The 25,792-nt window shown below is 56.0% G+C and overlaps 7 protein-coding genes across 7 annotated transcripts; 3 read left to right on the plus strand and 4 right to left on the minus strand.

Moving 5' to 3' along the window:
* Window positions 1-73: 73 nt before the first annotated feature.
* On the minus strand, window positions 74-1,006 carry EX895_006539 (uncharacterized protein; the record flags this gene model as incomplete). The annotated part of the gene is made up of 1 exon (XM_029887130.1): window positions 74-1,006. The coding sequence occupies one exon, from the start codon at window positions 1,004-1,006 to the stop codon at window positions 74-76; it is 933 nt and encodes a 310-aa protein (XP_029736622.1).
* Window positions 1,007-1,401: 395 nt separating this feature from the next.
* Window positions 1,402-3,444, plus strand: EX895_006540 (uncharacterized protein; the record flags this gene model as incomplete). The annotated part of the gene is made up of 1 exon (XM_029887131.1): window positions 1,402-3,444. The coding sequence occupies one exon, from the start codon at window positions 1,402-1,404 to the stop codon at window positions 3,442-3,444; it is 2,043 nt and encodes a 680-aa protein (XP_029736623.1).
* Window positions 3,445-5,405: 1,961 nt separating this feature from the next.
* Window positions 5,406-8,681, plus strand: EX895_006541 (uncharacterized protein; the record flags this gene model as incomplete). Its single annotated transcript, XM_029887132.1, has 1 exon — window positions 5,406-8,681. The coding sequence occupies one exon, from the start codon at window positions 5,406-5,408 to the stop codon at window positions 8,679-8,681; it is 3,276 nt and encodes a 1,091-aa protein (XP_029736624.1).
* Window positions 8,682-9,213: 532 nt separating this feature from the next.
* Window positions 9,214-10,977, minus strand: EX895_006542 (uncharacterized protein; the record flags this gene model as incomplete). The annotated part of the gene is made up of 1 exon (XM_029887133.1): window positions 9,214-10,977. One exon carries the CDS (start codon window positions 10,975-10,977, stop codon window positions 9,214-9,216), a length of 1,764 nt encoding a protein of 587 aa, XP_029736625.1.
* A 1,915-nt stretch (window positions 10,978-12,892) lies between these two features.
* Window positions 12,893-14,839, minus strand: EX895_006543 (uncharacterized protein; the record flags this gene model as incomplete). Its single annotated transcript, XM_029887134.1, has 1 exon — window positions 12,893-14,839. The coding sequence occupies one exon, from the start codon at window positions 14,837-14,839 to the stop codon at window positions 12,893-12,895; it is 1,947 nt and encodes a 648-aa protein (XP_029736626.1).
* Window positions 14,840-15,277: 438 nt separating this feature from the next.
* On the plus strand, window positions 15,278-22,510 carry EX895_006544 (uncharacterized protein; the record flags this gene model as incomplete). The annotated part of the gene is made up of 2 exons (XM_029887135.1): window positions 15,278-18,431; window positions 18,711-22,510. The coding sequence occupies 2 exons, from the start codon at window positions 15,278-15,280 to the stop codon at window positions 22,508-22,510; spliced, it is 6,954 nt and encodes a 2,317-aa protein (XP_029736627.1).
* A 67-nt stretch (window positions 22,511-22,577) lies between these two features.
* On the minus strand, window positions 22,578-24,677 carry EX895_006545 (uncharacterized protein; the record flags this gene model as incomplete). The annotated part of the gene is made up of 1 exon (XM_029887136.1): window positions 22,578-24,677. One exon carries the CDS (start codon window positions 24,675-24,677, stop codon window positions 22,578-22,580), a length of 2,100 nt encoding a protein of 699 aa, XP_029736628.1.
* Window positions 24,678-25,792: the final 1,115 nt, after the last annotated feature.

Raw genomic sequence — 25,792 nt, forward strand, 5'->3', positions numbered from 1 at the left:
AGTCGAGAACGGCTATGCGGATGGACCTGGAAGCATTGCACAAGTTGACAGCTACACATGGACGACAGTCATTTCAGGCAAGGAAAGGGAACATAGCCTTGCGCCTGGGATACTCCTTGCCAAACTCCCTTTTGTAGTTCTTGTGCTTCTTCACCGCCCAGAACCACATCTGAATCGTGCTGACCGCGGCAAACAGCGCGCTGGCCGGGTTGAGCGTGAGCACGGTGAACGCCGCCCACGCGACAAACTCGAAAAAGTAGTTGGGGCACGAGACCAACTCAAACGCAAAGCCCCTGGGGATCTTCCTCACCCTCGTACCGGCTGGACGGAGGTTCTTGAGAATGATGTGAGTGTAAGCGTTGCCCAATTCGGCGAGGACCATGACGGCAGCTGTGGAGTAGATGAATGCGTCCTTATCCTGGATGGTGCCTGCGACTGAAGCAGCCGAGAACCAGGGAGACTGGATGAAGGGGGCGAGGAGGAAGCCCGAGAGAAGCCAGTAGTGGGTCGAGTTTTTGAAGATGTTAAAGAGCGGCATGGTGCCGTTGCTGAATCGGTGGACAAAAAGCGTCTCGAGCTCACGCTTGACATAATGGGCTACAGCAAGCGACATGGCGACCGTCTGCATCTTGGAGTGGACAAAGTCGCGGTGCCAAATCTTGGGACCGAGGAAGTAGAAGAGAGGGTGGATGAAGATAGGCCCGGCGTACTCGGTGAGGAAGACGGTCTTCCAGCCGATCTGAGGGCCCAGATCCTTGACGTAGAGCGTCTGACCCGCCTCGACACCCAACTCAGCAAGCGACTTGTCATCGTCCACCAAAGGCTTCTTGTCCTCGGTAGTAATACGTTGGCGTTCGATGGTAAGCTTGCGAGAGGCAGAGGCGATCTGTTTCTTAACTTCGGCCAGCGTGGCTTTTTGCGAGGAGAAAGAGAGGGTGAGAGGGAAACCCTTGGATGCGGGCTTGCCCGGCGCCGAGCGCTTCTCGATGGTGACTGTGAATGCCATGGCGGGTGACAAGAGGGACGACGATGGTGATGGCTGAAAGGAAAGAGTGCTGGAAAACAGCTTTGCGTCACTTGAAGCGGCCCAAACGCTACAAACAAAATCGTCCCCATATGCGCAAAAGCAAATCGAGATGCGCAACAAGCCAGACGCGCCTTTTTCGCCGGCAGAATTCTTGTGGAATGCCGGATTTTGGACCAACGTTTGACAGGATTCGGATCGCTTTCAATCGTAGCAGCCTACCTTCAGCTTCCGTGTTCCGAGAAGAGCGATCAGAAGAATCTCTTGATTTTTTTTGGTTGTTTGAGAAGAAAGTGAGAAAAGAAAAGCATGCAGGGTTCACAGAACTCCTTCGTAGTCCATCCTCGGCCTGACCATCATCAACAACGTTAAAAACGATGACCGACTCGATAAGACAGACGACATCGGAGCTCGAGGCGAGCTTTCTGCGTTGGTTCCGCCAGTCAGGCGGTGCACTCGACCCTAGATGCCGCATCCAGCCCATCCCCGGAATGGGACGAGGTATGTTCGCCAAGGCATCCATCGAAGCAGGAGAGACCATTTTTGTCATTCCTCGACACGTCTTGCTCAACTTGGCCACTTCGACCCTTGCTCAGAGGTGCACGCAGGCAGAAACAGCATCTGTCTCCGCACCCTCCACATCGGACGCCCGCAACACTGAAACACCCACCTGGAAAGAGATCAGCAAGATGGGCTGGTTGCCACTCATTCTCGCCATGATGTACGAGCGCAGAAGAGCTGCCAAGCTGTCCGGACCCACAAAGAGCAGCGCCGAAGATGGAGATGTGTCGATGGAGAACGTAGAAGCTTCCTCTTCGGCGAATGTCAACCAACTCGAAGGCACGGACGGCGAGGGCTCGACCTACCGCGATGCACCTCGACCGTTTGGGGAGCAGACGTGGGGGGCGTATTTTGACATTATGCCGGAAAGCTTTACTACTCCCATGTTTTGGCAAGAAAAGGACCTTCAGCACCTTGCCGGTACTTCGATCGCCGACAAGATCGCCCGAGACGAGGCCGAAGTCGACTACCACAGCAAGGCCGTTCCATTCATACGATCATTGTCAAGCGTCTTCTTGGATGGAGTGCCTGCAGAGCAGCTCGAAGCTGAATTGCAGCATTGGTACTCGCTCGAAACCTATCATGTCATGGGATCACGGATTTTGAGTCGAAGCTTCCATGTCAAAAGTCGCAAGAAGGGGCTCGAGGGTAAGACGGTCGACATGGACAATCTCGATGAGGAAGGTGACGAAGAAGACGACGGAGACGAGTCGGAAGCAGAAGTGCTGGAAGACGAAGGAGAGGCAAGCGCAGCTGGATCTGGCGATGAAGCGAATGAAACAGAAGACGTGGACGATGACAAGAATGACGAAGATGACGATGATGACGATGATGGTGATGGTGATGGCGATAGCGATAGCGATGACGACGACGACGACGACGACGACGACGACGATGAGGAGGAAGAAGAGCAAGAAAACGTGATCGACATCTCCATGACGCCTATGGCCGATATGCTCAACGCAAGGTTTGAGTCGGACAACGCTCGTCTCTTCTACAAGTCTGACGTGCTCGAAATGCGCGCCACCAAAGCGATTGCTGAAGGTGAACAGATCTTCAACACGTACGCTGACCCACCCAACAGCGACCTTCTTCGTCGCTACGGACACGTCGACGAGCCCAACGGCAGCGACGTTGTCGAGCTCGACTCCAAGCTCATTCTCCAAGCCGCCGTCACGCATCTCTCGTCTTTCCTCTCCACAAGCAAGGAAGACCTGCAAAAGGACCTGGAAGAGCGACTGGAGTGGGCCTGCTCCTCGCTCGGCATCGACGAGGTGTTTATCCTCAACTACCTCTTCACTCCCGCGAAGAAAGCGCCTCACCGCGCGCAGCCCGAACGACCGACACCAAAGGAGCTCAAGTCGGCTGCTACAGGAGGTGGCATCTCGGAAGAAATGATCGCGCTCACGCGCGTGCTCTGTCAGTCTCGCGATAGCTTCGAAAAGGCCAAAGCCAAAGGCAAAGGTCCTAGTGCCCGGGTCGAGGCGCAGGAAGAGCACGCCGTTGTGGCCGGAACCAAGTCCAAGACGGTGCGCGTCTCGGCCAGTCAGATCATGATCGACGCAATCGACCTGCGATTGCAGCAGTACCCCAACGGCGCAAAAGTGGAAGACGAGGAGGCAAAGCTGTACGGCTCCAAGCAGAGCGAGGTAGATGGAGACAACGAGAGACGTGCGCTGGTGGTAAGGCTGGGTGAAAAGAGGGTGCTGTTGGATCAAAAGCGCGTGCTCAACTATGTGCTCGACAAGATTCACCAGGCGGAGAAGGAGCTGGCCAAGAACAGCAAGAACGCCAAGAGCGACGCTGGTAAGAGGAAAGGCGGCAACACCGGCGGCAGCCAGAAGAAGCAGCGTCGTTGACATGCCTGTCGTCACTCGGTGCAATTCATTGTTGTTCACGAACGAGCCTTCACCAGCGCCTCTGGATGTCTTGAATGTGAGCTGTGAATCGGGCAAGATTTGGTCCAAAGCTGATGATGAACTGATCGCCGATTCGAGACCTGCGGGAGCTGCCGCAAAAAGTCAATGTGCAGCTCGCTTAAATAGAGTATTCCTCATGCCTGACAGCCGATAATTTAGAGCCCATGTTACGCTGCCAAGCAACACAAAAGTCGTTGGCCGCCAACGTCGAGCACAGTTTGATTCTTGACTAGGGTGCCTGGAATCTCCTGTTGATCGCCGCTCATCCTGCACTTGCTTGGCGATCGACGAGTAGTGTGCGACAATGAGATACAAAACAAATTTAAACAGAGGCGCGGGAAAGGGACGTGGCGTTCCTATGTGTTCCGAAGAGTGGAAGGCTGCCGCTGCTCTACCCCAGGGTTTTCTTCTGTCGCGCAGGTTTGATTCCCCGCACTCAGGACGACTCTGTGGCGCTCTCGGCGAGCGGGCCAGCTAATAGACTGCTTGTTCCGATCGCTGTTCCGATCGCTGGTTCTGATGACACGAACGACATCACAAACCTCACACCTAGTTAAAATAGTGGGCGAGGCGCAACCTCGGCTCGCAGTTACCGCTCCAAGAGCACCTTCCGCATTCCCTCGTCCCGCCTCTGCTCGCCGACGCCCGTCACTCTTTGTTGGGCAGGCAGATTGGCTGTCAGAAGCGCCAGGTGCTGTCTTCTGGAACGAAGCCAGGGTAGGCCGTCGGCGTGAGCCAATCGCATCCCTGTTGTTTCCGTGGTCCCCCGCGAACTTCTCACGTCGAATGGATTCCGTGCGCGCGCTTGCTTCTCGCATGCATGTGGAGACAAAGTTCTAGCGAGGCCAAGTGGAGCTCCACCTCGAGAAACGCAGACGCATGATGCCGAGTGTCTCCCCCAACGAGCTTGCCAATGCTAACGGCGAAGGTCACACGGCCAACACGGCCGCTCTCTTGTTTCTTTGTTGTTTTATTTGGTTTTTTTTTTCCTTTCGCTTTGCTTGGCTGGCTTCCCCGCTTAGAGATCTAGATGCTCCGCAACAACATGCCAGCACAACCACACCGACTTGTTTTTGCCTAAAAAGGAATCCGCTTCGGATTGGCCCTCCGATATAGATCATCGTGCCGTGCAAGCAGCTGAGTTGCGAATCGTGCTCTTGCTGCCTGCGCGCACAGACTCTGACCGACAAAATAAGCTTGCATACAGTAGAAGCGAGACGAGAACAATAGCTCTCTGCTGCAGCACGCAAAGCTGTGCTAATCCAACGCAGCTTACCCCGCATAAAGAAAAGTTGTTCGGCTCTGACAAGACCAACCAGACGGCTTCGATCCTTTGTGCAATCTAGAGCATGGTTGCGTAGGACGGCGCCTGTCAATCTAATCTCTGTCTTGTCTCTGTGTCTTGTTCCGTTGCCTCGTGCCCCGCTCGCTGCCTCCGCCTCTTGGTCCCGTGCAGGCAAGGCTTTCCAGTTTCCCCCGCATTTTCGTGGCTTGGCGCGGGCACATATGCTCAAGGGATATATAGCACCGCCGAGATCGGTCATTTTGAAGCCCGTCTCCCCCTGCTCCCCTCCGCTTACCCTTCCAATTCTGCCAGATCCCAAACCTGACCCACCAAACACATCGGTCAACTCATCGCTACGCGCCCATTCGCATTCAGTCCGTTTCAATCATCAGACTGCACATGAAGCGTTGGCTGGCGACGGCCGAATCTTTGTCTGGCCTTTGACTGCGTCTAGCATCGCCGGTTTCGACTTCCTGCTTCTGTTTTGTCGACATTTGAGCGCTACCCTGAACGTCTGGCAGTGCCAACAGGACGTCTGCTCATCTACACCTCCTGACAGATCTTACGGCACCACATCACAAGCATCTCCCCTTGCTCCCCGGCTTTCCTTTTGATCATGTCCGAAATCAACGACCCAGCGCAGCAACCCACGGACACAGCAACTGTCGCAATGACGGACGCCGCCAACAACACCGCAGGGGCCAGCACCGGTGGGACACGTTCGCGCAAAAAGATGTACAAAAACTGCGATCGCTGTCGCCAAGCAAAACGTGCCTGTTCCGCCCAATATGCCAGCATCGCAGAGGCGCTAGCCAGTAAAGTCGCCTGCACCAACTGCAAAAAGAAGGGCCAGGTGTGCACCTTCAACAGCCTCATCAACTCGTTTGGCGGCATTCCGCTCGGCGGTCTCACCGGTGCTGCTTTTGCTGAGAGCTTGCAAGAGGCAGCTAATGCAGCACAGCCCATACAATCCTCTACATTAGAGACCGCCGAGGATGAGACTATGCCCAACGCACATACCAGCCCTGCTTCGACGAAGCGAAGACGTGAGAGCCTTCCTGACAGCAATCCAGCTACACAACCGCTTCAGTCGCAAAGGTCTGCGATCAGCAGTGTCAATGCCGCATTCGAAGTGCTCAACGGCAGCTATACCAATGACCAGCCTCATAACGATGACGACGAGCAGCAGCAGCAGAGAGCCGCAAAGCGAAGGAAACAATCTGCCGCTCAAGACACCAACGCCACGTTTGCCAGCTTTGCTGACTTTGAGCGGCAAACCACATCCGCCGACTACAACATCAACAGCAACTCCCTGGTGCTCAGTCGTGCACAATCGCCCTTTGCTTTCGACGACGACAGCGCTGACGCCATCTTTGGATCGTCCTCCTCACATGCGGGTCCATCGTTGTTTGACATCCTCGGCTTCGACATCTGGGGCACCGCACCCAACGTTCGACTTGCGCAGAACGCGGACCGCATGCATCTCAACTCAGACCTCCTCAACGTCTACGAAGGTGCCGCAGAGTCGGCTTTCCGCGTGTGGGTCACCGACGCTACGACGCCCTACCTTCTCTGCGCCGATTCGTTGACCTCCTCGTCAGCTGCCATGTCGCTCAACAAGAAAGTGTGTCTTTTGGACCACGCCTCGAGACGCATCTTCAAGACGGATGGTGCGGCGCGCAATGTCGAGAAGCGTGTTTCCGAGGCGTACCACGCTGTGCTGCTCGCCTACGCCGCACAGTGGCCGCGCCATCGCAGCAGTCAGTCGAGTTCTGCACGCGCCGACTGGAAGCCCGACGAAGCACGCATCCGCCTCTCGCTGTGGAAGCAGGCGAGGGACAAGCTCATGGACGCTGCCGATGCATGGTCGTTCCGCATCGTGTTTGCGCTCATCCTCTTTGCCTGGACCGAAAAACCTCGCGAGATGCCCGACAGCGAAGCGTGGGCCAAAGGCGAACACGAGCTGCCCTCGCAACTCCATGTCCCCTCGCTCGACGAGAACAGCGCGCTGGACTCGTCCTCTTGGCAGATCCCCGCCGAGGCAAGCACAATGATGCTCGCCACCGCCATGCGTAAGCTCAAGGCATTCCGGCTCAAGATCCAGCAACTCCGACGCAAGGGCATCGATCTTTGGTCCACCGAAGAGCCCGGTCTGGATCCAACCCAGGTCGCTAACCGACAGGCAGAAGCGACGCTGCTTGAAAACACGTACCACAACCTCTACTGGTTTGGATGTATGATGGACACCGAGCTGTCTGTGTTGCGCAAGTACGATGCTGTGATTGGCGACGAAGATGCGGAACTCACTGATCAGCTCTTGTCGCCAAATCGTGCCATCAGCCTGCGCAACGAGACCGATGGGTTTGCGGCCATGTCGGGCTCGGGCGGCGCGACGACGCAAAGGCCTCTGCGCAAGATCTGGGACGAAGTAATCCCTGCCAACAGCCAGAAGAACCGCCACACGTTTGTCACGAGTTGGCCATGCAGCGAGGAAGCTGCCAAACGCACCTTGGTGTATGCGACACCGATCAAAGTGCTGTTGTTCAGACACGTCGGACGGTTGCAGTCGAGCTACTGGCGTCAGGCGCCGAGCGAGCAAATCGAACGACAGATCGCGCATGTCTTGTCGGTGGTGCGACACTGGGACGAGACCTTTGCCCCGTTCTTCGCTAGCTGTATCGCGCACCATGCCGAACTTCCACCGTCGATCCAATCTTGGCACGTCATCACAGCGACAAAGTGGAATCTTGCCGCAATCCTGCTGGTCGAACTGGTGCAGACAATGGATCGTACCTCGGTAGCGGACCCGTTCGACAACACGGACGAGATCTTTGCCGAGCTGCGTTCGAAAGTTTGCAACCAGACGGCAGCGCTCATCCACGCCATCCAGCACTCGAGTCTGGCCTCCTCAGCCGGCGCCTCTTCCCACGGAACAGACAAGGCCGAGTCGTCGTTTGACTTTATCGAGGCGACGGGGAGTACGATCTTGCACAGCGATCCGTGGCCCGAGATCTCGGTGCATGGCTTTGCGTGTGTGGCCAAAAGCGAGATCAAGAACTTTGCCAAGCTGGCCGAGCAGGCCAAGTGGGACGAGGTGCGGTGTGCCGAGCACCGCATTGAAAAGTGCATCTGGGCGTTGGAGCAGTTGAGTAACCGAAGCACGATGGCGGTGGACGCGAGTGTCGAGGTGAGAAAATTGCTCGACATGCATTCGCCGTTGAGAAAGCTTCAGCAGCAGCAGCAGCAGGAACAAGAAGGGGATGGAAGAAGTGGTGGGATTGGAGTCTTGACAGACGACGTGTGGCAGTCGTGCCTGGAGATCCTCAATGAAGGCAGTGGTGGAGGAGATGCAAGATCGTCTTCGACAATCGATACGCCAGAACTCGTCAATGGGTTCACCCACTCTGACTGGCCGCATCTGACTATGCCCATGCCTGCCTCCACCACCATGGATGTATCCGCCCCTACAACCTCCTCCCCCTCCTCCTCGATCGCCCAGCCTGCGCTCACGGCCTCGATGGAAAACGCATTTTTTCTGGGCAACCTAGCCACCGCCGCCGAGACCGCCTCCACAGGCGCCAGCTCCTCCTCGCGCGCCTCTTCCAACCACTCGCTTTCCCCGCCCCTCACCACAGCAACCCTGGCTTCGCTCGACTACCCATCGTCCATCTCCATCTCGCCCGCCACCACCACGGCTACTAGCACACACCTTGATGCTGTTGCCACACTGCAACAGCAAGAGCAGCCGCAGCAGCAAACCAAGCCGCAGCAGCACCTCTACGATGACGCGGGCGATCTGGACGATTTCACCATGGGCTCGATCGGCATCAACCTTGCCTTGGGTGGTGGAATGGACACAACCCCGTTCGACGCGTTCCAGTTGCGCGTCTAGGTCTTTGTTCTCTCGTGCTTCCGTCTTTGTTTTGGTCTGTGTTTTGTTTGGCATTGTTGTGCAACTATTTCTGTTGACCAGCTCTCTGTGTGCGGTGGCGTTGGGTGGTGTGTCGAGGTCGAGGTCCAAAGAAGCCGAGGATGATTTTCGCACCCTCAATTTCGAGCGTCCGTTTTCTTTCAGGCAAGATCTATTTTTACACTGGAAATACCAAAGCGCGAAGGCTTGATGCCAACGTCGACTGGCAATGTCACCATCTATGAACGTGACCACACTATGTCCACTGTATCATCGCTGTCGTTTCCAAACAAGGCTAGAAGCAAATGAGCCCAGTCGCCTTCCTGCGAGAGACCAGGTCATGCCCCTCGTTTGTGTAAAAACTGATTGCACAAAAGTCAAATTCATCGAATAACGATACAACAGCTTGGATAAAAAGAGCATGGCTCAAACGCTCAAGTCTATATACAGAATGATCGCATCTCGTTGACACGATCCACGCAAGCAGAGAAGCGAACAGGTACGTCTCTTGCTCTTACTGTTGCTGTGGCTGCTCCTGCTTTTTCTCCCGGCGCCAGATGGTGCCTGCCTCTGCCTTCTCGTCCTGATCGGTCCTCCTGCCACCATTCTTCTTCCTGTCTTCAGAGAGCGACTGGGCGAACTTACTCCTCTCGCGAATGGCAGGACCCTTCCAGTAGAAGATGTAGACGGGGATGGCTACGATGATAGCCAGGAATGCCAACAAGGTCGAAGCCCACTCGAGACCAAGTCGGTTGTAGAGAGGGGTGGCGTACATGGCCGAGATACCGGCTAAGAAGTCTCTTGCTAGAGCGTTGCCTCCCGTCGCCGAAGCCGAATACGGCCCGTACGCAGCAATCATGTAGTCAATTGTGCTGAGATAGATAGCGACGTTAGCTATGGCAATCATGCACGAAAAGATCATGGGCGCGATCCAGTGAACTCGAGGAGGACCTAGCGAGGTCCAAGCGAAGCCAAACAGCCCGAGAGTCTCGAGCGGCACCAGGAAAAGCAGCAACCATAGCCTTGCTTCCGGTGCCAGGGCATCTGGATCTCTCCGACGACGCTTCCCTTCCCATATGAACCGCGGAATATAGATCAGATAGCCCAAAAGGTAGCCCAGGTTGATAGGAAGGAAGGACAGGCCAATCTGGACGGTGCTAAAGCCCCACTGCTTGTAGACCAGCTGGAACGACTCGAGGAAGATGAAGATGAGCATGTCCGAGAAACCGGAAAGCAGCGACAGGAACAGCACGATGGGTTCGCGCAGGAACATCTCGAAAGGTCGTAGCCAATATGCGCCGATCTCCTTCATGCTGAAACGGTCGGTCCTGACCTCGTTGGGGCCATAGATGTTGTGCTCGCCATTCTTGCGGCGACGCTTTGCCTCTCGATCAAGCAGGATGGTGGACCTAGTCTCGGGGACGACAAAAAAGTGGACAATCTGAACGGCACCTCCAAAGATGAGCTGAATCCAGAAGTTCCACTCGACCTTGAGGTAGGCTTGGATGAAGCCGCCGATGAAAGGTCCGACCGAAGTACCACCCACGGAGGAAAGCACGACGAACGCGACGGCAAACTGCTGCTCATCGGGCTCCCACAGATCAGCAACCATACCCAGAGTGACGGAGCCTCCGGCGGTGAAAAGACCGCCGAGGAAACGAGCGACGATGAGGGATCCATAGTTGGGTGCGAGCGCTGCAAGGACTTGCCAAATGTTGACGAGGAAGAGCGAGATTTGCAGGACGGGCCATCGACCGATCTCTTCCGACCAGGGGGCCCAAAACTCGCATCCGAAAGCGTAAGCAACAAGGAAGATCATTTGACCCACTCTTGCTGCGGCTTCGCTGACGTGGTACTTTTCAGCGACGCCCATGACGGCGTTGGGGTAGACCGAGGTGTTGAAGTTCATCGAGACTTGTACGGCAAAGATGACGCAGAGAATGGCCCACTTCTTCCAGGTCGGGTAGGAGTAGCCCGTAGCGAGGTAACCTGCTCGTTCCGTGAGAACAATCTTGCCGTCTTCGCGTGGTTCGAGGTCGTGTTCACCCTCGCGCTGCTTCTCTTCGTTTGTCTTGAGCAGGTCGTTCTTTTCACGAATTGCCTCGACGTCGGCGGGAACGTCTTCTTCGTTGCTGTTGGCGGTGGTCTCTTGCGTGGAAGAAGCAGCGTCCTTCTCACCCTTGTTGGTTCGTGCCGGTGTGTGGGCAGCAGTGGCCTCGTCATCAGAGGAGCTGCTGCGGTAGACCGCGCCTGCGCTGTTGTAAGCGTTGTCCGCCATGTTGATGTCTACTCCCGAGGTGGTGGATCTCCTTTCACGGTAGAGAGGAAAGGTAGGTAGGGGGAGGATGTGGATGAAGGAGGAAGGGAAGAAGGAGGACGAGGGATGACTGGGGAAGAGAAAGGTCAGACCAGGGTGTGCTTGCTGTCTCAAGGGTCACCCGCAAGGGACGGAGCCAAAAGTTTTTCCCTTGCACAGGATCACAGTAGCGCTAAGGGCAACCAGCGTGTGATGTTAGAAAAGGGGGTAGCGCAGAACCAAGGGTCCTGGCGAACGTCTCTTGTGATTGGTGTCGAACCACAGAAGAATGCTACTGACCGACAAAGACATCATCACTCAAGATGAAAGGCTGGTGGACTAACTTGAGCGGCCAGGTTGGTCCGGAGTTCGAAAGCCTGTCTGTTGCGACTCATACATGCAAGCCAAATGATTGGGTAGACTGTACCGCTGTTTTCCAACCGCTGATGGCGGGTAGGCGGGCGATTGAGACCCGTTCTTGCCGTGCAGCCTGAGGTTCACCGCGGCGTCGGTATTGGAAATGCAGAGTCGCGGAAAATGACGTTTGGGAAACAAGGCATGCATAGATCGGAGAAATAAGTCGCCTTTCCAGAGCCAAGGTTTCAGCGGGCATGGCATGACGGGTTTTGGTTCTTGGCGCGCGCGCGTTTGCAACGAAGATGCACCCTCACTCGGAGAATTCAGAGACGTTCTTTCGCTCGCTGGCTTGACCACAAATCACTGCCAATACAGGCAAGCCTTCTGCACAGAAATCTGCTACTGCTGCAAGGTTCCTCTTGGACTCCCGTCGGGTGTGCACGAATGCAGCCAGCCGCCAATAGAGCGGTTCCTGTCGACTCTAGAACAAACTTTGGCTGCCAAGCTGGCAAAGTGACACCAAGGGCCACCGTGCGGCGGTCCGCACGGCAAGACTGCCGCAGGAGGTTGCCGGTCGACCTGCCGTGGCCGCCGTGGCCGCTGTCAAAATAAAGGGGGTTTCTTGCCTCGTCGGTCTCGCAGTGACCAAACTGGCTCTTGCTTCCGAAGTTGCATTTCTAGGGTTGTCGTTTCTCGCGTGGATAAGTGCTGGACAGGAACACACACACACACTTACACACACACACACACACACTTCGGCTGGCTAGCGCTTGCACATCTGTGGGGGATGGGCTCTATGTATGGAACTGTGGCTTGCGTGCAGGCTGCTTCGATCGACGGCCTGCCTAAGCAGACTTGTGCACCTCTCGCGATGCCCACGAATCCGGCTAAGTTTCCCTAGACCCAATGAGCAGCGCAGATCTGGCGAGGATTTGGCTGGCTGTTTAGAAGTGACGTAAAGGGGGAAGACTGGGAAAAGTCACCGCAGGCCAGCCGCAGCCGACGCCGATGCCGGCTGCGGGATAGAACCTCGCACCCAAACCCTTGAGGAAAAAAAGAAAAAGAAAACACCGACATGATGCACAATGTGGCATTGCATCATCAGTGCTTTCATGGGCTCAGATCTGTCGATCGCGACGCAAAATTCACCGACATCCCGACGCGACCTGTCCAGAGCCCGTCTGTTCGATCTGACACTCAAAAGAATACTCTCCACACCTTCGATGACCTTGAGAGATGACGCTATCCGTACTATCTAACCACGCTCACTCATCAATCTCATGGTGGTAGTTGCCCCGGACGCGCCCCGGACGCACCTATCGCATCCCCAGTCAAGATCCACGTGTACGACCTCTGCAGGCTCGTCTACCGAGCATAGCATTGCGGGGTCCATGATCATGCAACCGCCAAAAAGCCAGCCGAGGAAGTCTCAATCCGCCACTGACACTTTGCTTAGCGAATCCGTTCCAGCCTATTACATCGCTCGCCGTGTCGTCCGTAAGGGAACAAAGTTGCCTGGAGTATGATTGACTGACCCCCGTCAGGGCTCAAGCACCAGTCTGCGAAGACTCGCATCGACAGCTTCGTCCCACATGCCCGCCTCGAGACGGCAAGCTGCGTTCCACGTCTTCTGCAGCTGGCACAGCCTGTGCGAAGAAGGCGCATCTCTAGCTGCTTTGGCTTCTACTAAGCGCATGGCACGCTGCACAACCCGTTGGAAGTCGTCGCTGGAGTACGCCTCGATCCAGGCGGCATAGTCCTTGTGGATGTTTTCCTTGCGATGCTGTGCAAGCCAGAGCCCGACCTGGGCGTAGCCGACCATGCACGGGCTGACCGCTACCAGCAAGTCAAGACTGTCGCCTGACCGCGCCGTGTCGAGTACATAGCGTGTGTACGTGAGCGTGGCTGCGCTTTCCATTGTCTCGTGTTCCAGCTCGTTTGCCGATATCCCAAAACTCTCCTGACAGAGACGCAGGTGCAGCTTTGCTTCCTCAGCCATAGCTCGTGCCATCTCGGCTAGCGTCGAGACTTCTTCGAACGTATTGTCAGGCGATGCGGCTGCCTGCGCCCAGATCCTAGCATAGTGGCGCAGAAAGAGATAATCCTGCTTCATGAACCACTCGAATGCGTCGCGTGCTAAGGTTCCGTCGGCCAGTCCCAGTACGAATGGGTGCTGCACGAAGGCTGTCCATTCTTGAATCGAGTTGGATATGAGACTGCGGTTGAGTGCGAGTGGTAGAGTTGCAGTCTCGCTTGACGGTGTTCCTGATGCAAGGATCAGCCCACGCGGTTGGAAGGGGTACGAGTGGTCGAGGGGGCCAGATCCCTTGCCAAGGTCTTCGATCCCGTTAGCGATGGCGTGTTGAACGTACTTGATCGCTATCGATGTGGAGCGCAGTAACGTGTAACCTTGAGCGAGTGATGCTGCCAACGCTGAAGATAGCGTGCAGCCAGTTCCATGCGTTGCTTTTGAGTCTAGCAGCGGCTTAACGAAAAGCACATATGATCCATCTGCATCGTCGTTGTGCTGATACAGGACGTCACACACCAGTTTGTCGTCGCCAGGCAGTGCTCCATCCGGATGCAATACCTGGCTAAAGGGAATCTGGTCAGTCCGGATGACTGTGACATTGCCGCGTTGTGTGATGATGGCGCCATCGATACCAGCTAGCTGCTTCAAATCCTCGTCGATGCCTGCCGCCTCAAAACTGGAATCTTTGCTGCGCGTGTCATTGCGTTGAGGGTATCGTTCTGATGTTATTGATGCTAGTGTAGGGCGTGTTGCTGGGCTGATCTGTGTTGAGCCCTTGCTTTCACTTTCGATGCTTTGCAGCCAGGAGTCGATCTGCGATCTGCTGAGCTGGGCGTGCCCACCTTTGACGAGCACTGCCGGTGGTCCAAGCTTGGCTATGCTTTTTGCCGCTGCCAGCATCTGTGGAAGCTCGGTGTTCTCATTGTTCTGTGCCAGCTCGAGCTCGCCAGGTCCTGATTGATAGGAAGTGAACTTGGCAGCGTAGGTGAGCAGCTGTCGCGCCTCGGGCAGATTGGGTGTAAGGATGGTACAGAGCGGAAGGAGTTGGCGGATGAGCGCCTCGATCGCGCTTTCCGAGAGCAGCAGCGAGCCTGAAGTCGAAACCATGACGGGATCCAGAACGATCGGAACGCTGTTTCCGCCATGCGAATCGGTCGATGCCTTCCATTCTCGCAGCCTTGTTGCGAGTGTAGCTACAATGTCGTGATTGCACAGCATGCCCATCTTGATGGCATCGATTTGTATGTCGGACACGACCGATTCGAGCTGTTGCAGGACAAACTCAGGTGGGCAAGCATGGATGGCCGAGACTCCGGTGGTGTTTTGCGCGGTCAAGGCGGTGAGCACCGAGAGGCCATAAGTGCCGAGGGAGAGGAATGTCTTGAGGTCGGCTTGGATGCCCGCGCCACCGCCCGAGTCGGAGCCGGCGATGGTCAGCACTCTCGGTGGCGACATGTTGACGAAATTCAGCAACGCGCAGAGATGGTGAGCATCGAGAAGAAGCTAGACAACCGGATGGCTCAAGCACTCTGCAACTTCAAACAATGCGGATCACTCGGAAGACCCTGACTAGGATCCCACGAGGCAGCTCGCCCCTCAAAAAACATGACGACCATACACAACCTGATTCCAACTAGAGCCCGACTTCCGAACTTGTAACCCTTTTTTTCTTTTTCGAGAAGACTTTGAACAGGCCGTGCAGCTAAAAAAATTTCGAAAGAGCCGGAAAAGAGTTGTCGTGTCTTTTCCTGCTGGGAAAGGAATTGACGTGGTTACGCCTTCTCAAGAGGTCACTTGACTTTGAGCTCTCATCACAGCCATCATCACTCGCTGAATTGATACTGCGGATGCTCCGATCTGAAGCATCATAGCGTGTGGCCCTATCCAACATCGATGGTAGACAAGCGGAAGCGGGCTGGCTCCGATGCCGCATCCTCGGCACATGCCGACTCGGACGATGCATCGCAACAGGCTGTCCCAGAACGCAGCGTAGAAGAGGAGGCAACCAAGCAAAACAAGGCACTCGACCCGTTTTCGGACGGTGTTGAGCTCCAAGAAGCGCTCAAGACACCCTCGGCCGACCAGTTGCGGCTCTTGCTCTCCAGACTTCGCAGTCAGACGACTCTCTCCTTCGCCGAAAACACGCAAAGGTCCACCATTCCTGCCAGTGACAAGCGCATTCAGCTCGTCAAGGACTACTGCCAGCTTTGCGAGGCGCAAGCTTCCAACTCTGGGCCGTCGACATCAGCTGCCGCTTCCATCTTCTCGACCTGGGAGCTTGCAGATCGTCAAGACCTGCCTACTCTACTGCATCTCCCCATCTTCTGCCTTGCACAGTCCCTCGCCCTCCTCTCGATCCACTACCCCACCCATGCACTCGGATCAAACATTGTCGAACGCATTCTCTCGCCAAATCAACCATGGTTGTCGATGCTGCACAACTACATTTCCAACCTCGGTGGGGCCAAGTTCGCCTCGTCCAAGCAGCGCGATCCTCGCACCTCCAAAGGCTCAGACGTCGCTGCTCTAGCATCACTCGTCCTGCTTCGCGAGATCTCCACGTTTGCTAAAGGCCGGTATTCAGCCAAGCTATTCGACTCTTTCAACTGGTCCATGAAAGTGCTTCCTCACATCTTCAACATGCGCCGAAGGTCCAATCGCAAATCCAAGACCTCCAAAAAGTCTCAAGTTGCGCAAGACGTGTCTCTTCGTCGACCCGACATTCGCACGCTCTACATTCTTTTCCTCCTTTCCTTCCTCCAGCAGAGCTACTCGCATACGCTCAAGCTTCGTCTCTTGGACCTCGGTCGAGATTTCCTCCCTGCCATTCTCAAAGGGCTTCCACAGGATCCACCAGATGTCGTCCAGACCATCCTGCTACACCTTCACGACGACCTTGTCAATGACACAAGAATCCCCCGCAGCAAAAAGGTCGAGTTCTGGAACGAGTGGGCTTGCGGCTGCGTGGTCCAACTCTACGCGCGCGAAGACGAGCACGTCCTCATCCACGCCGATACCCAACAGGTCGAGAATCCCTCGGTTGCCGAACTCGCCCATCACTTTCTCCTCAGCATGTGCACCAACCCTGGTTTCGGCATATGCTATCCTGATCGAGGATGGTATCCTCGCAAGACCACAGGAAGCGCTGATGCTGCCGACGTTGCGGGCCAAGGACGAAACGATGTATTACTCGATGGTGCTGACAATGACGGCGGCTTCGCAGCAGAGACCAGTGTCTTGCAAAAGAGCAAGAACAGCGTCGGAGGGTCCATCTACAACAAAGTGCTCTCCGGCGTCATCCGACAGCTTGCCCCTTCCGAGGATCTGCGTCAACAAGAACTTGCACTTAGCATCCTCACAGCCTGTCCTGAGCTCGTTGGGCCGTACCTCGAAAGCTCCTGCGCCGGTCTCAGCGTTGACCCAAGACCCAGCTCGCGCTGGCTCTGCAACATGGCCTATTTCGGCCGCGTCGTCGGGCTAGAGCTGCCCTCCTTTCGGAACGCCAAGGTCGAGCATCTCGAAAATTCGGAAGCCGCCGCAGCCGGAGCGCTGGTCCCGCACGCACATAGAATGTTTGCATCCGAGCCTCCTCCTATGTCAAACATTCTCGCCAACATTCTTCCGGGCCCATTTCATCGCTCTCTGTTCAGCCAAGGCCTCAACAGTACCGATCAGCTCGTGCGATATTCATCTTGTGCGCTCTTGTGTCGATGCTTGGATCGTATGGTTCGATTCCGCAACATCTGCATGAGCGCCATCTCGGAGCTTGATGAGGACGAAAATGGTCCCTGGCGCCGCCGTCTCGATGCACTGGAAATGGAGGCGCGAAGACGTATTCCGGACATCTCGATCATCATTCAGATTCTCCAAGTCGCTACTTCACGGCCGAGTCCCAACGGTCACCCACAGCCTACTGGCGCAGAAGCGATTGCGGACAATGATACTGTCTCGGAGAAGGACAGCATGATCTCTACCGAAGTGGCTCTACGTTTGCTCTCGCTCTATTATCAGGCTGTTCCAAGCTCAGCTTTCGATGTCCGCTTCAACGCAGGCAAGCTCCTGACCAATGCCTTCATCCATTCATCCGTATCCGTCTCTACTCAACCGGTAGATGAGGATTCTGATATGGCCAACGGAGCAGCAGGTACGGCCGAAGCATCAGCGCACGGTGAGGCGGTGGAAATCAGCGACAACGAGGCAGACGAAGACGACAGCGGGGAGATCAACTTGGAGGCCCTCTGCCAAGTGCATACTCTGCGCATCCTGTCACACTCTGCCCGTGCAGCATCTTTCGACTGGACCGCCAAGCCGAGCGGATCGAGCAGCAACCTCAGCTATCTCGGTCTGCTCCTCACACTCTTCGTCTCTACGCCCTTGCACCAAGTCAAGCAAGCGTGCAACGATCTTCTTCGTTCGCTTCTCGCCAATTCGTCCATCTTTGAACACTACCCTTCCGAACTCGAAGTCTGGCTCGCAAGCCTGCCGCAATCGGATGCTCGATCTGCTGGCAATCGTGAGCAGAGTGCAGGCAATGCAGGTCATCACCTGTCTGCTGACCAGCAGTCTGTCGTTGCCTTCCTGGACGAGTGCATGCTTCGATGCGCAAAGACCCCGTACCGCTACATCGAAGCTGCCCGCCAGTATGCGCAAGAACACGGAAAGGAGGAAAAGCGTCCCTCAAAGGGCACGTCTGTATCCGCGGATCTACTGGCGTCACCCTGGCTCATGGCAGTCTATGAACAGTTCACCATCAGAGTCGAGAAGGGACTGTTTTCGAGTGAAGACGGGACGGTCATTGGGTTGACAGCTTTCTTTGCTCGCCTATTTCCTGTCCTATGTGCGTACTCTCGACAGACATCTGCTCTTGAGACCATGGCGATCAGCATCTCCGAATACATCCGTGGTAACCCAAAGTACGAAGCATCCTCCTTCTTGGCGTCGACCCTACTCAGCAAAATTCGCAGCATTCGTACAGCCCCGAAGGCTTCTACTCAGAAGAACATAAAAAATCAGCGTTCTCAATCGGCATCATCTGCCCTGTTCCTTGGTAAGTACCTCCTCTTCTTCTTGTTCAAGTATCTCGGAACTGCCTTGTGTCGAATGGGATGATTAGAATATCCCATTATCAGAACCGCTACACCAAAGTTACATCCGACGGCTTGATTGCTGCTTCGATGGCTTGCCGACAAATCTGAAGTCGTCCCCACCCACTTTGTTGGATGTGCGGCGTCCTGACCATTCGATACGAGGTTCATTATATTATGTTGAAGCGGCTGAAGTCGTCTACGGATTTGCTGACTTTTTTGCATGCGCATTGTACACACAGGCTCTTCGACTCCAGAGAACCTCAGGGGTCGTCTACGAAGCGTCCAGAGACCGCTGACTCAGGCGCAGGTTCTGGAACTCTACGAAGCGACCCAGACGTTGCGCGACAGCGGTTTCGTGTCTGTTTCGCAAATTCTGGAGGAACTCGATCCGACGGCAGAGAATATCGTGACAGCTGCTTTCGACGGAAGCGAGGAGGTTGCCTACGGGGCTGCGCCAGTGCTTCATTTACCGTCAAATGTGAAGTTCGTAGCTCCTGTTCGCGACGACTTCATGAGCACCACAGATGCAGATGAAGCTCAAACACCCGTGGCCCTGTTGGTATGGAACACAAAGCATCAGGCTCGGCTGGCTATTTGGACCGCCTTGCTCCGATCGCAAAGTCTGGAAGATGACGATGACGTTGAGGAGCCGTTGCCGCATGTCACCTCGCTCCTCTCGATAGCGGATGCTTCTGGTCATTTGGCGGACGAAGACGTCAAGCACTTCCTCTTTGTAGATGGTGTTTCCGCTTTCGACTCTGGCGTGCATGGTAAAAGCACGACTGGCGTCTTGTGTCGAATCAGCCATCTTGTTGTCAAGTACCTCGATCCAAGCCGCAAGCAACATGCCCAGATGGTATTGTCGGTATACCAGCAGGTCGAGCAGGGTGAAGCTTTCAACGGCAACTTCTTCCGTTCCATGACGCAGCTGGTTCCTTTCTTGCCCGACGGCCATATACGAGACCTGGTGGAAAAGTGCACACACGCACTCGAGACCACGGGGGCGGAAGATGACGTCGGCCTCTTGGCTGCAGAGACGCTCTCTGTTCTGGTTGCCTCTCTCGACTCAACATCCGAGATTTGGACGACGTTGATGCTGCGACTGCGAGATATCATTGAAGCGGCCTTGAAGCCTAGGAAGGAGCATGATGAAGAAGACGACGAAGCAAGGACAAGCCGTCAGCAGTTGCTTTTCGGCGCCATTCAGTCGATCTTTCAGTATGCGCATCACCATGCAAACTCATCGCGGCTTCAAGACCTCGCCACGGTTGATTTCACCAGCCTCGCTCAAGCTAGTGTCGTTCCTCCTTCCATGGACGGCGCATTCGTAGCGGCTATTCACGCATCTCCTGTCCTCGCTGCATCTGCAGCCAGGACAGTGCTGTCCATGCTGGCTGCATCAAATGACTCGAATCAGGACCGCTTCATTAGAGCCATGCCATGCACCTTGTTGACTCTATTGTCGGCTCTACTCGACCAAGATTCGCCGGCACTCGCCCAACAAGAATGGACTGAGGACCATCTCGAGCCCGTTGTCAGCCTTGCTGTATCTGCAGTGCTGGACGACAACGACGCTTTTGAGATGGTGCAGAAGTATACCTCTTGTCTCAGTGCTTCCGTTCAATGCGCTCACAACTTCGGGTGGGCCAAAACGCAGAACCAGGTTGCAGGCAAGCTCCTCAACTTTGTCAAGGCCGCTGTCGACACGGCACCGTCGAAAGCTTTCCGTGGCTCGCTGATCGAGGTCTTGCTGGATTTGATCGAAAAAGTCGCCGATTTTCCTCAACTCTCCGACATCTTGCAGGCTACCATTGACGCAGCCTTGCTCTGGCTTGTCCGGCGATTCGCCGAAGACAACAATGACTCGAAAGATCTTGTTCAGACCATCGTCCTGTTTACTTCATTGGTGAATCGCATCAGCGACGACGACCGTTTTGGCGTTCAGCTGAAAAAATCGCTTGTTGATCCCGTCATTCAAGCAGCTATCAAGAACCGATTGCGCGCTCCAGACCAGATGCAGCTCGTTCTGGCACTCTGCACCCACTCGGATCTCGAACCGACGCATATGTCGCGCTACCTGGGAGCTCTGTCCGCCCACTCTGACTTCAACTCGGTCATGCGCGGAACTGCCACGATCCAGCGTCCTCTTCTGCCTGACTCGGACGCAGATGAGGAAGAGCTTGTTGAGTCGACATCGCAGGACAGAGACAGCGAGAAGCCGGAGCAGCTTAAGCAGCGTATGGTGAAACTCGTCTACACGATCGCCAGACGCGATGGCAAAGCACTGCTGCGGGCACCGCTCTTGACCAAGCTCTTGACGTTTTATGGCGCGAGTTTGTCCAAGTCGGATCGAATGCTTTTGGCACTGTTCAGACAGTTCGAAGAAGAGTGCGAGCAGTCATTCGCCGGCTTTGTGCAGGGCTGGACGTTGCCGTCATCATCAAGCGGCGGGTCGAGCGCAGTGGGTGGTGGTCAGGACACGCTAGAGGCACTGCAGTCGCTCGATGCCAACGTGGTGTTTGCCACGTGCACCGAGTATCCTCGTTCGCTCTCGCTGCGGAATGCGATTTACAGCGGCTACGAGCACGACAACGAGGACGACGACCCCACGCTGCCGGGCCAAGTGTACGGAAAGCACACAGATGCTGCTCAACGCTACGACCCAGTGTTTGTCTCTTCGCTACTGGCGGGTGTCACAGGGCCGGATGTCAAGCTGACCGGGTTGCAGTGGGTGGCGGTGTTTGCTACCAATGCGCCGGGACTGGCCGTGTGCGGACTGTCGTCCCGATGCACCGATATGCGCCGAGCCAGCTTGACGCTCGTTTCGAATCTCTACCTTGCTGTCAGGGAGGCCGAGTTCCAGGAGAAAGACCACCTGATCATGGTGCTCGACTTACTCCGTGACGCGCTTGACTCGACTGCTACCATCCAGGGTACTGCGTCCGCCACCACCACTGCATCCGACGCACCGTACCTCCCCACCACTGCCACGCTCTTCATTGCACACGCGCTGCGCTCGGTGACCACGCCCGCCTCATTCATCTATCCAGTCATCTCGCACTTCCTGCTGCAACGGCCGGAGCTCGACGTCGGCGACGTACCTTTGCTGTACAATTTGCTGTATACCGCCTCGGACAAGTACAAACAGGAGCGCATGTGGATGCTGCGGTTCTTGCGCGACGTTGCGCGCTCGGGCGGACGAAGCGATTGGAAGGTTTTCAAACGTCGACGTACGTGGGAGCTGCTTGCCTCGCTGTACGATGCGTGTGACGGCGCAGGTAGTGTGATGGCGAGCTCGGAGCGCGCGGTGGAGGAGATGTCGATGCAGGCATTGATCGAGGATACGACGGCTTGGCTAGTTCGGAATAATGATGTGGCGATTGAGCTTGTGACGAGGAGGGGGCTGCTGACGTGGATGTGGCAGCAAGCTGTGCGCGAAGGAGTGGTTGCGATCGCTGAACATCACGTTAGCACGATAGATCCACCGTCGACCTCAATCCTGACGCTGAGAAGTATCTGGATGCTACTCCTCGCCCAAATCACCAGTAGCATCGATCTGGACCGCCTCGACCGCGCCACAGACTCGGCCTGGCTTGCTCCCACCATCACGCTCACATTGACCACGGTGAAAGCTCTCCACAATTGCTCTTCTAGCGCCGGCCGAAGTCTACCGTCCGTCTCTGCCGATCAAGTGCGCACCATCTCAAGCTGCGCCACCTTGATTCTGGACAGGATTGTCGCGTTCGCCGATCAATCTTCGTCAGCGATGGGCTTGTGGGGGGAGAGCATCATCGAAATGCTGATGCTGGTCATGGATCTGGCTGACACGGCTCTTGAAGTGGATAGAGCGGACAACGTGTGGCAGGAGTCCTGTTTGCGCGTCCAGAGGTGTGCACTTGCTTGGGCAGCAACAAACACAGGCAAGGAGCAGGAAAAGGAGCTGGTGAAGTTGGTCCGTAGGTCGACGGGTGTTTGTCGACGATTCGATTCTGAAACTGCGTCGCTGGTCATTTCGACTCTGTTCTCACCCTTAGTATGAACAATGTACTGGATGTGGCTCAATGTAATCAATTCAAACCATCCAACTTACACCCTCTGTGCGAGTCTTATGACAGAACAAACTCGTCCCACCTCTTATCCGCTTCGCTAGGATCCACCACGGCGATCCGATGGTACGTCCTAATCCGACTCGCCCAGTCCTCGAGCAAAATGACCCGCGCGCGTCGCTGCACGCTCGGCTTGCCGTAGGCTGCCAAGGACGAGCCGCCGCCGAAGCAGATCCACACGCCTTCGACGCGCCGGCAGTCCGAGTTGAGATGCATGTGGCCGTGCACGAGCAGCTTGATGGCTTGCGGGGCGGAAGCCGAGTTGAGCGTGGTAAAGAGGTCGAACACGCCGGGGTAGGATTGTGCGCCCGTGGTGGTGGCGGTTTCTTGTCGGTCGCCGATGACGAGTTCGTCGGGGGCGGTGGAGGATGTGGTGGGTTGAGTGGGGTTGACAATCTGGGGGCGGGTGCCTTTGTCGACTGGGTTGAATGCTTCGGGCACGGGGATGTGCATGAAGACGATCCCCGGTGGACGACCCATTGTTTGCCCGCCATCTGCATCCCCTGCGTCCCACACCTTGTCGCTCCTTCTGCTGCCCCTCGTCCACTGCTGCGGCCCCAGATCCGTCGCACCATCCGGCCTGTAGGGAAGTAATACCTCCTTGATCTGCGAAAACTTCTCCTGGAACCACTGGATCTGGTCCTTATGCACGTACCCATACCCAGGCTTGCTCCACGGCTTCCACGGATCCTTCTCCGCGCGTGCACCCGTGTCCATGAACCACAGCGTCGCCACATGCCCCCCACCCTTCCCCGGCGCCTCCAACTTCAACATATAGTTCCCTGCACCGGTTACGAGCGCCGGTCCCACACTGCTGTACGAGCCCGGCATATTGGCAATCACCTGCATCTGCTGCTCCCTCGTCATCTGCCCGGACTCGCTATCGTGGTTGCCCAGGATCACAGCGTACGGTATCCCGCGCGCGATCAGCGGCGCCGTGTAGAGCGAGAGCACGCTGCGCACATCCCAGGATGTTCTCTGGCCATTCAGCTGGTCGCCCGTCAGCACGACGAGGTCCGGTTTCTCCGTGTCGAGCCACGCATCGACGAGTGCGAGCGTGTCGTTCTTGGATAGACACCCGCGTGCCGACCAGCGCGGGTCCTTGGCGTCGAAGTCGCGGCACGGTTCCGGTGACACGGAGAAGTGCAGGTCGGCCAGCTGGAGGATCTTGAATGTTCCGTCCGGTTTGAAGGTGAGTGGGACAAGCGGTGGTTTGCGCATGGGTTTGCGGCGGTAGGTGAGTGTTATACGCGCAGAGGCCATGGACGGATGCGAGTTGGATACGATCCCCGCGACACTGAAACCGGGCCAGGGTGGGTTGTCGCCGTATGTGAGGTCGAGTTCTGTAATGGCTTCCTGTGGCACTTGTCGCGGCAGGGTCAAAGTGCTTTCGTTGCCACGCTTCCAAAATCCCAGATTCTCCTGCATACGCTGAGCAGGGGTGATGGTGCGATAGTACAGATGCAGACTCTTCTCCCCCGACATCATGCGAACGACTTTCGACCGCAGACCCTGCTTGATCCTATGCCAGCCTTCCCCTCCGCTTGGAGGCGTCTGACCTTCTTCGACAAGTGTCAAATCGACCACGTTTTGAACGTCCCTGCGCCTCGACCTGCGGTAGAAGATATACCGCTGCTCGATGCTCCCGAACAGATTGGCCAGCATTCCCCCCGCCGACGTCCCCAGCTGGCCAACAGGACTCAGACTCCGCTCGACCTGCACCCATTTGCCGAGCAACGCATCCTCCGCCGGCGTCGTCTTTGGTTGACATTTTGTCAGTGGTAAGCAGCTATGCACAGTGACCTCGGTGAGGGGGGCGGGATTGGGGAGCGTAGGAGCGTACAGATCGAGCGGGTAGACGTCGTCGTACTGCTGTGCGTCCGCATGCGAAGAGCCAGTAGAATTGACTGCGTCCGTTACAGAGGTTGCGGGTTTTGAGGATTGAGAGGTAGAAGGGCGGAGATCGATAGCGGTAAACGCTTGCCAGCCGATGATTCTCGAGTTGTGCAGGATGCCATCGTGTGCCAAGTAGAAGACGCAGGTGAGGAGCAGCGAGAAGCCTGCGGTGAGCAGCACGCCTTTGCCGAACCTGTGCCGCATCGTTGTCTTTTGATATCTATTGATGGCGCATGGGAAGAGGCTTGGATCGAGTGTTGTTGATCATGGAGATGATGGAGATGACAGGTGGGGAGAATAACGTGCTCAGAATGAAGAGCGCGAGCTGCACTGTCGCTCTCCAACACCTGATCCCTGCATCAACTTGAAACCGCCTTGAAACACGCCGCGAAAAGCCCGACACCCGAACGGGTTGATATGGATGTCAGATCGAGATTTGTTGAAGGCGAAATATATTGGGTTTCAATTGATGTTTCTCATCGGAAGCAGATCTTGTATCGGCGATGTGGAGCAGACCAGTCGAATCGGCAAACCCGGCAAGAGTCGCAAAGCTTGGCAGGAACAAGGAATGCTGTTCGAGAAGGTCGTTTGGGCTTGCTTGAGCTGCGCTACCGTACCTCGTCCGAGCAGGTCCGACAATGCCCTCCGACGCGGCAGGCAACAAAGACGCTCGTCACACTTTCAAAAGCCAAGAGATCGTGTGCAACAGGATGGCATCGCGCAGCTCGGTTGGTTGCACGGCAGGAATGATCTTCAACGCATGACTCAGGCGCAGGTGGGCTGTAAATGTCTTGGCCATGCGGTCGTAGCATCGTTGTCGATGGTCCAGCAAGGCGAATACCGGTGCTACGGAGTGCTTCTGCATTCAGCTCCTATTCTGTGCGTGTGCCAAAAGAAGGCGCGGAAGCGATCGTTGCCCGCAGTGGTACGCCGCATGTCATTGCAAACACATGACGCAGTGCGAAGCGGGCCCGTCTAGGAACCAGCAGACATGGCTTCGGCTCTGCACGGCAGCGGCGTCGGCCGCCTCTCGCAGCGAGTCCTCGGCAGAATTAAATACTGTTCTAGAGGCGTGTTTGCAGCAATATCGGCTACAAGAGCGCACACCGGCTGCGTTGCTCGAGAAAAGCGCCATTACCACTACAAAAGGTCGGGTGACAACCTTGCGCTATTAGAAACAACAGAGCAAGCGGCACGCCCCAAGGGAACAGAGCGAAAGAGAAAAGGGCGAGTTTGGACCCTTGAGTAGATCCTGACGACACGTCGCGCTGTTGGTCCTGATTGCCAGCATGTTAATCAAACAAGATTTTCGTTCTTGG

Source organism: Sporisorium graminicola, chromosome SGRAM_9 (genome assembly GCF_005498985.1).
Source record: "Sporisorium graminicola strain CBS 10092 chromosome SGRAM_9, whole genome shotgun sequence".
Taxonomy (NCBI): domain Eukaryota; kingdom Fungi; phylum Basidiomycota; class Ustilaginomycetes; order Ustilaginales; family Ustilaginaceae; genus Sporisorium; species Sporisorium graminicola.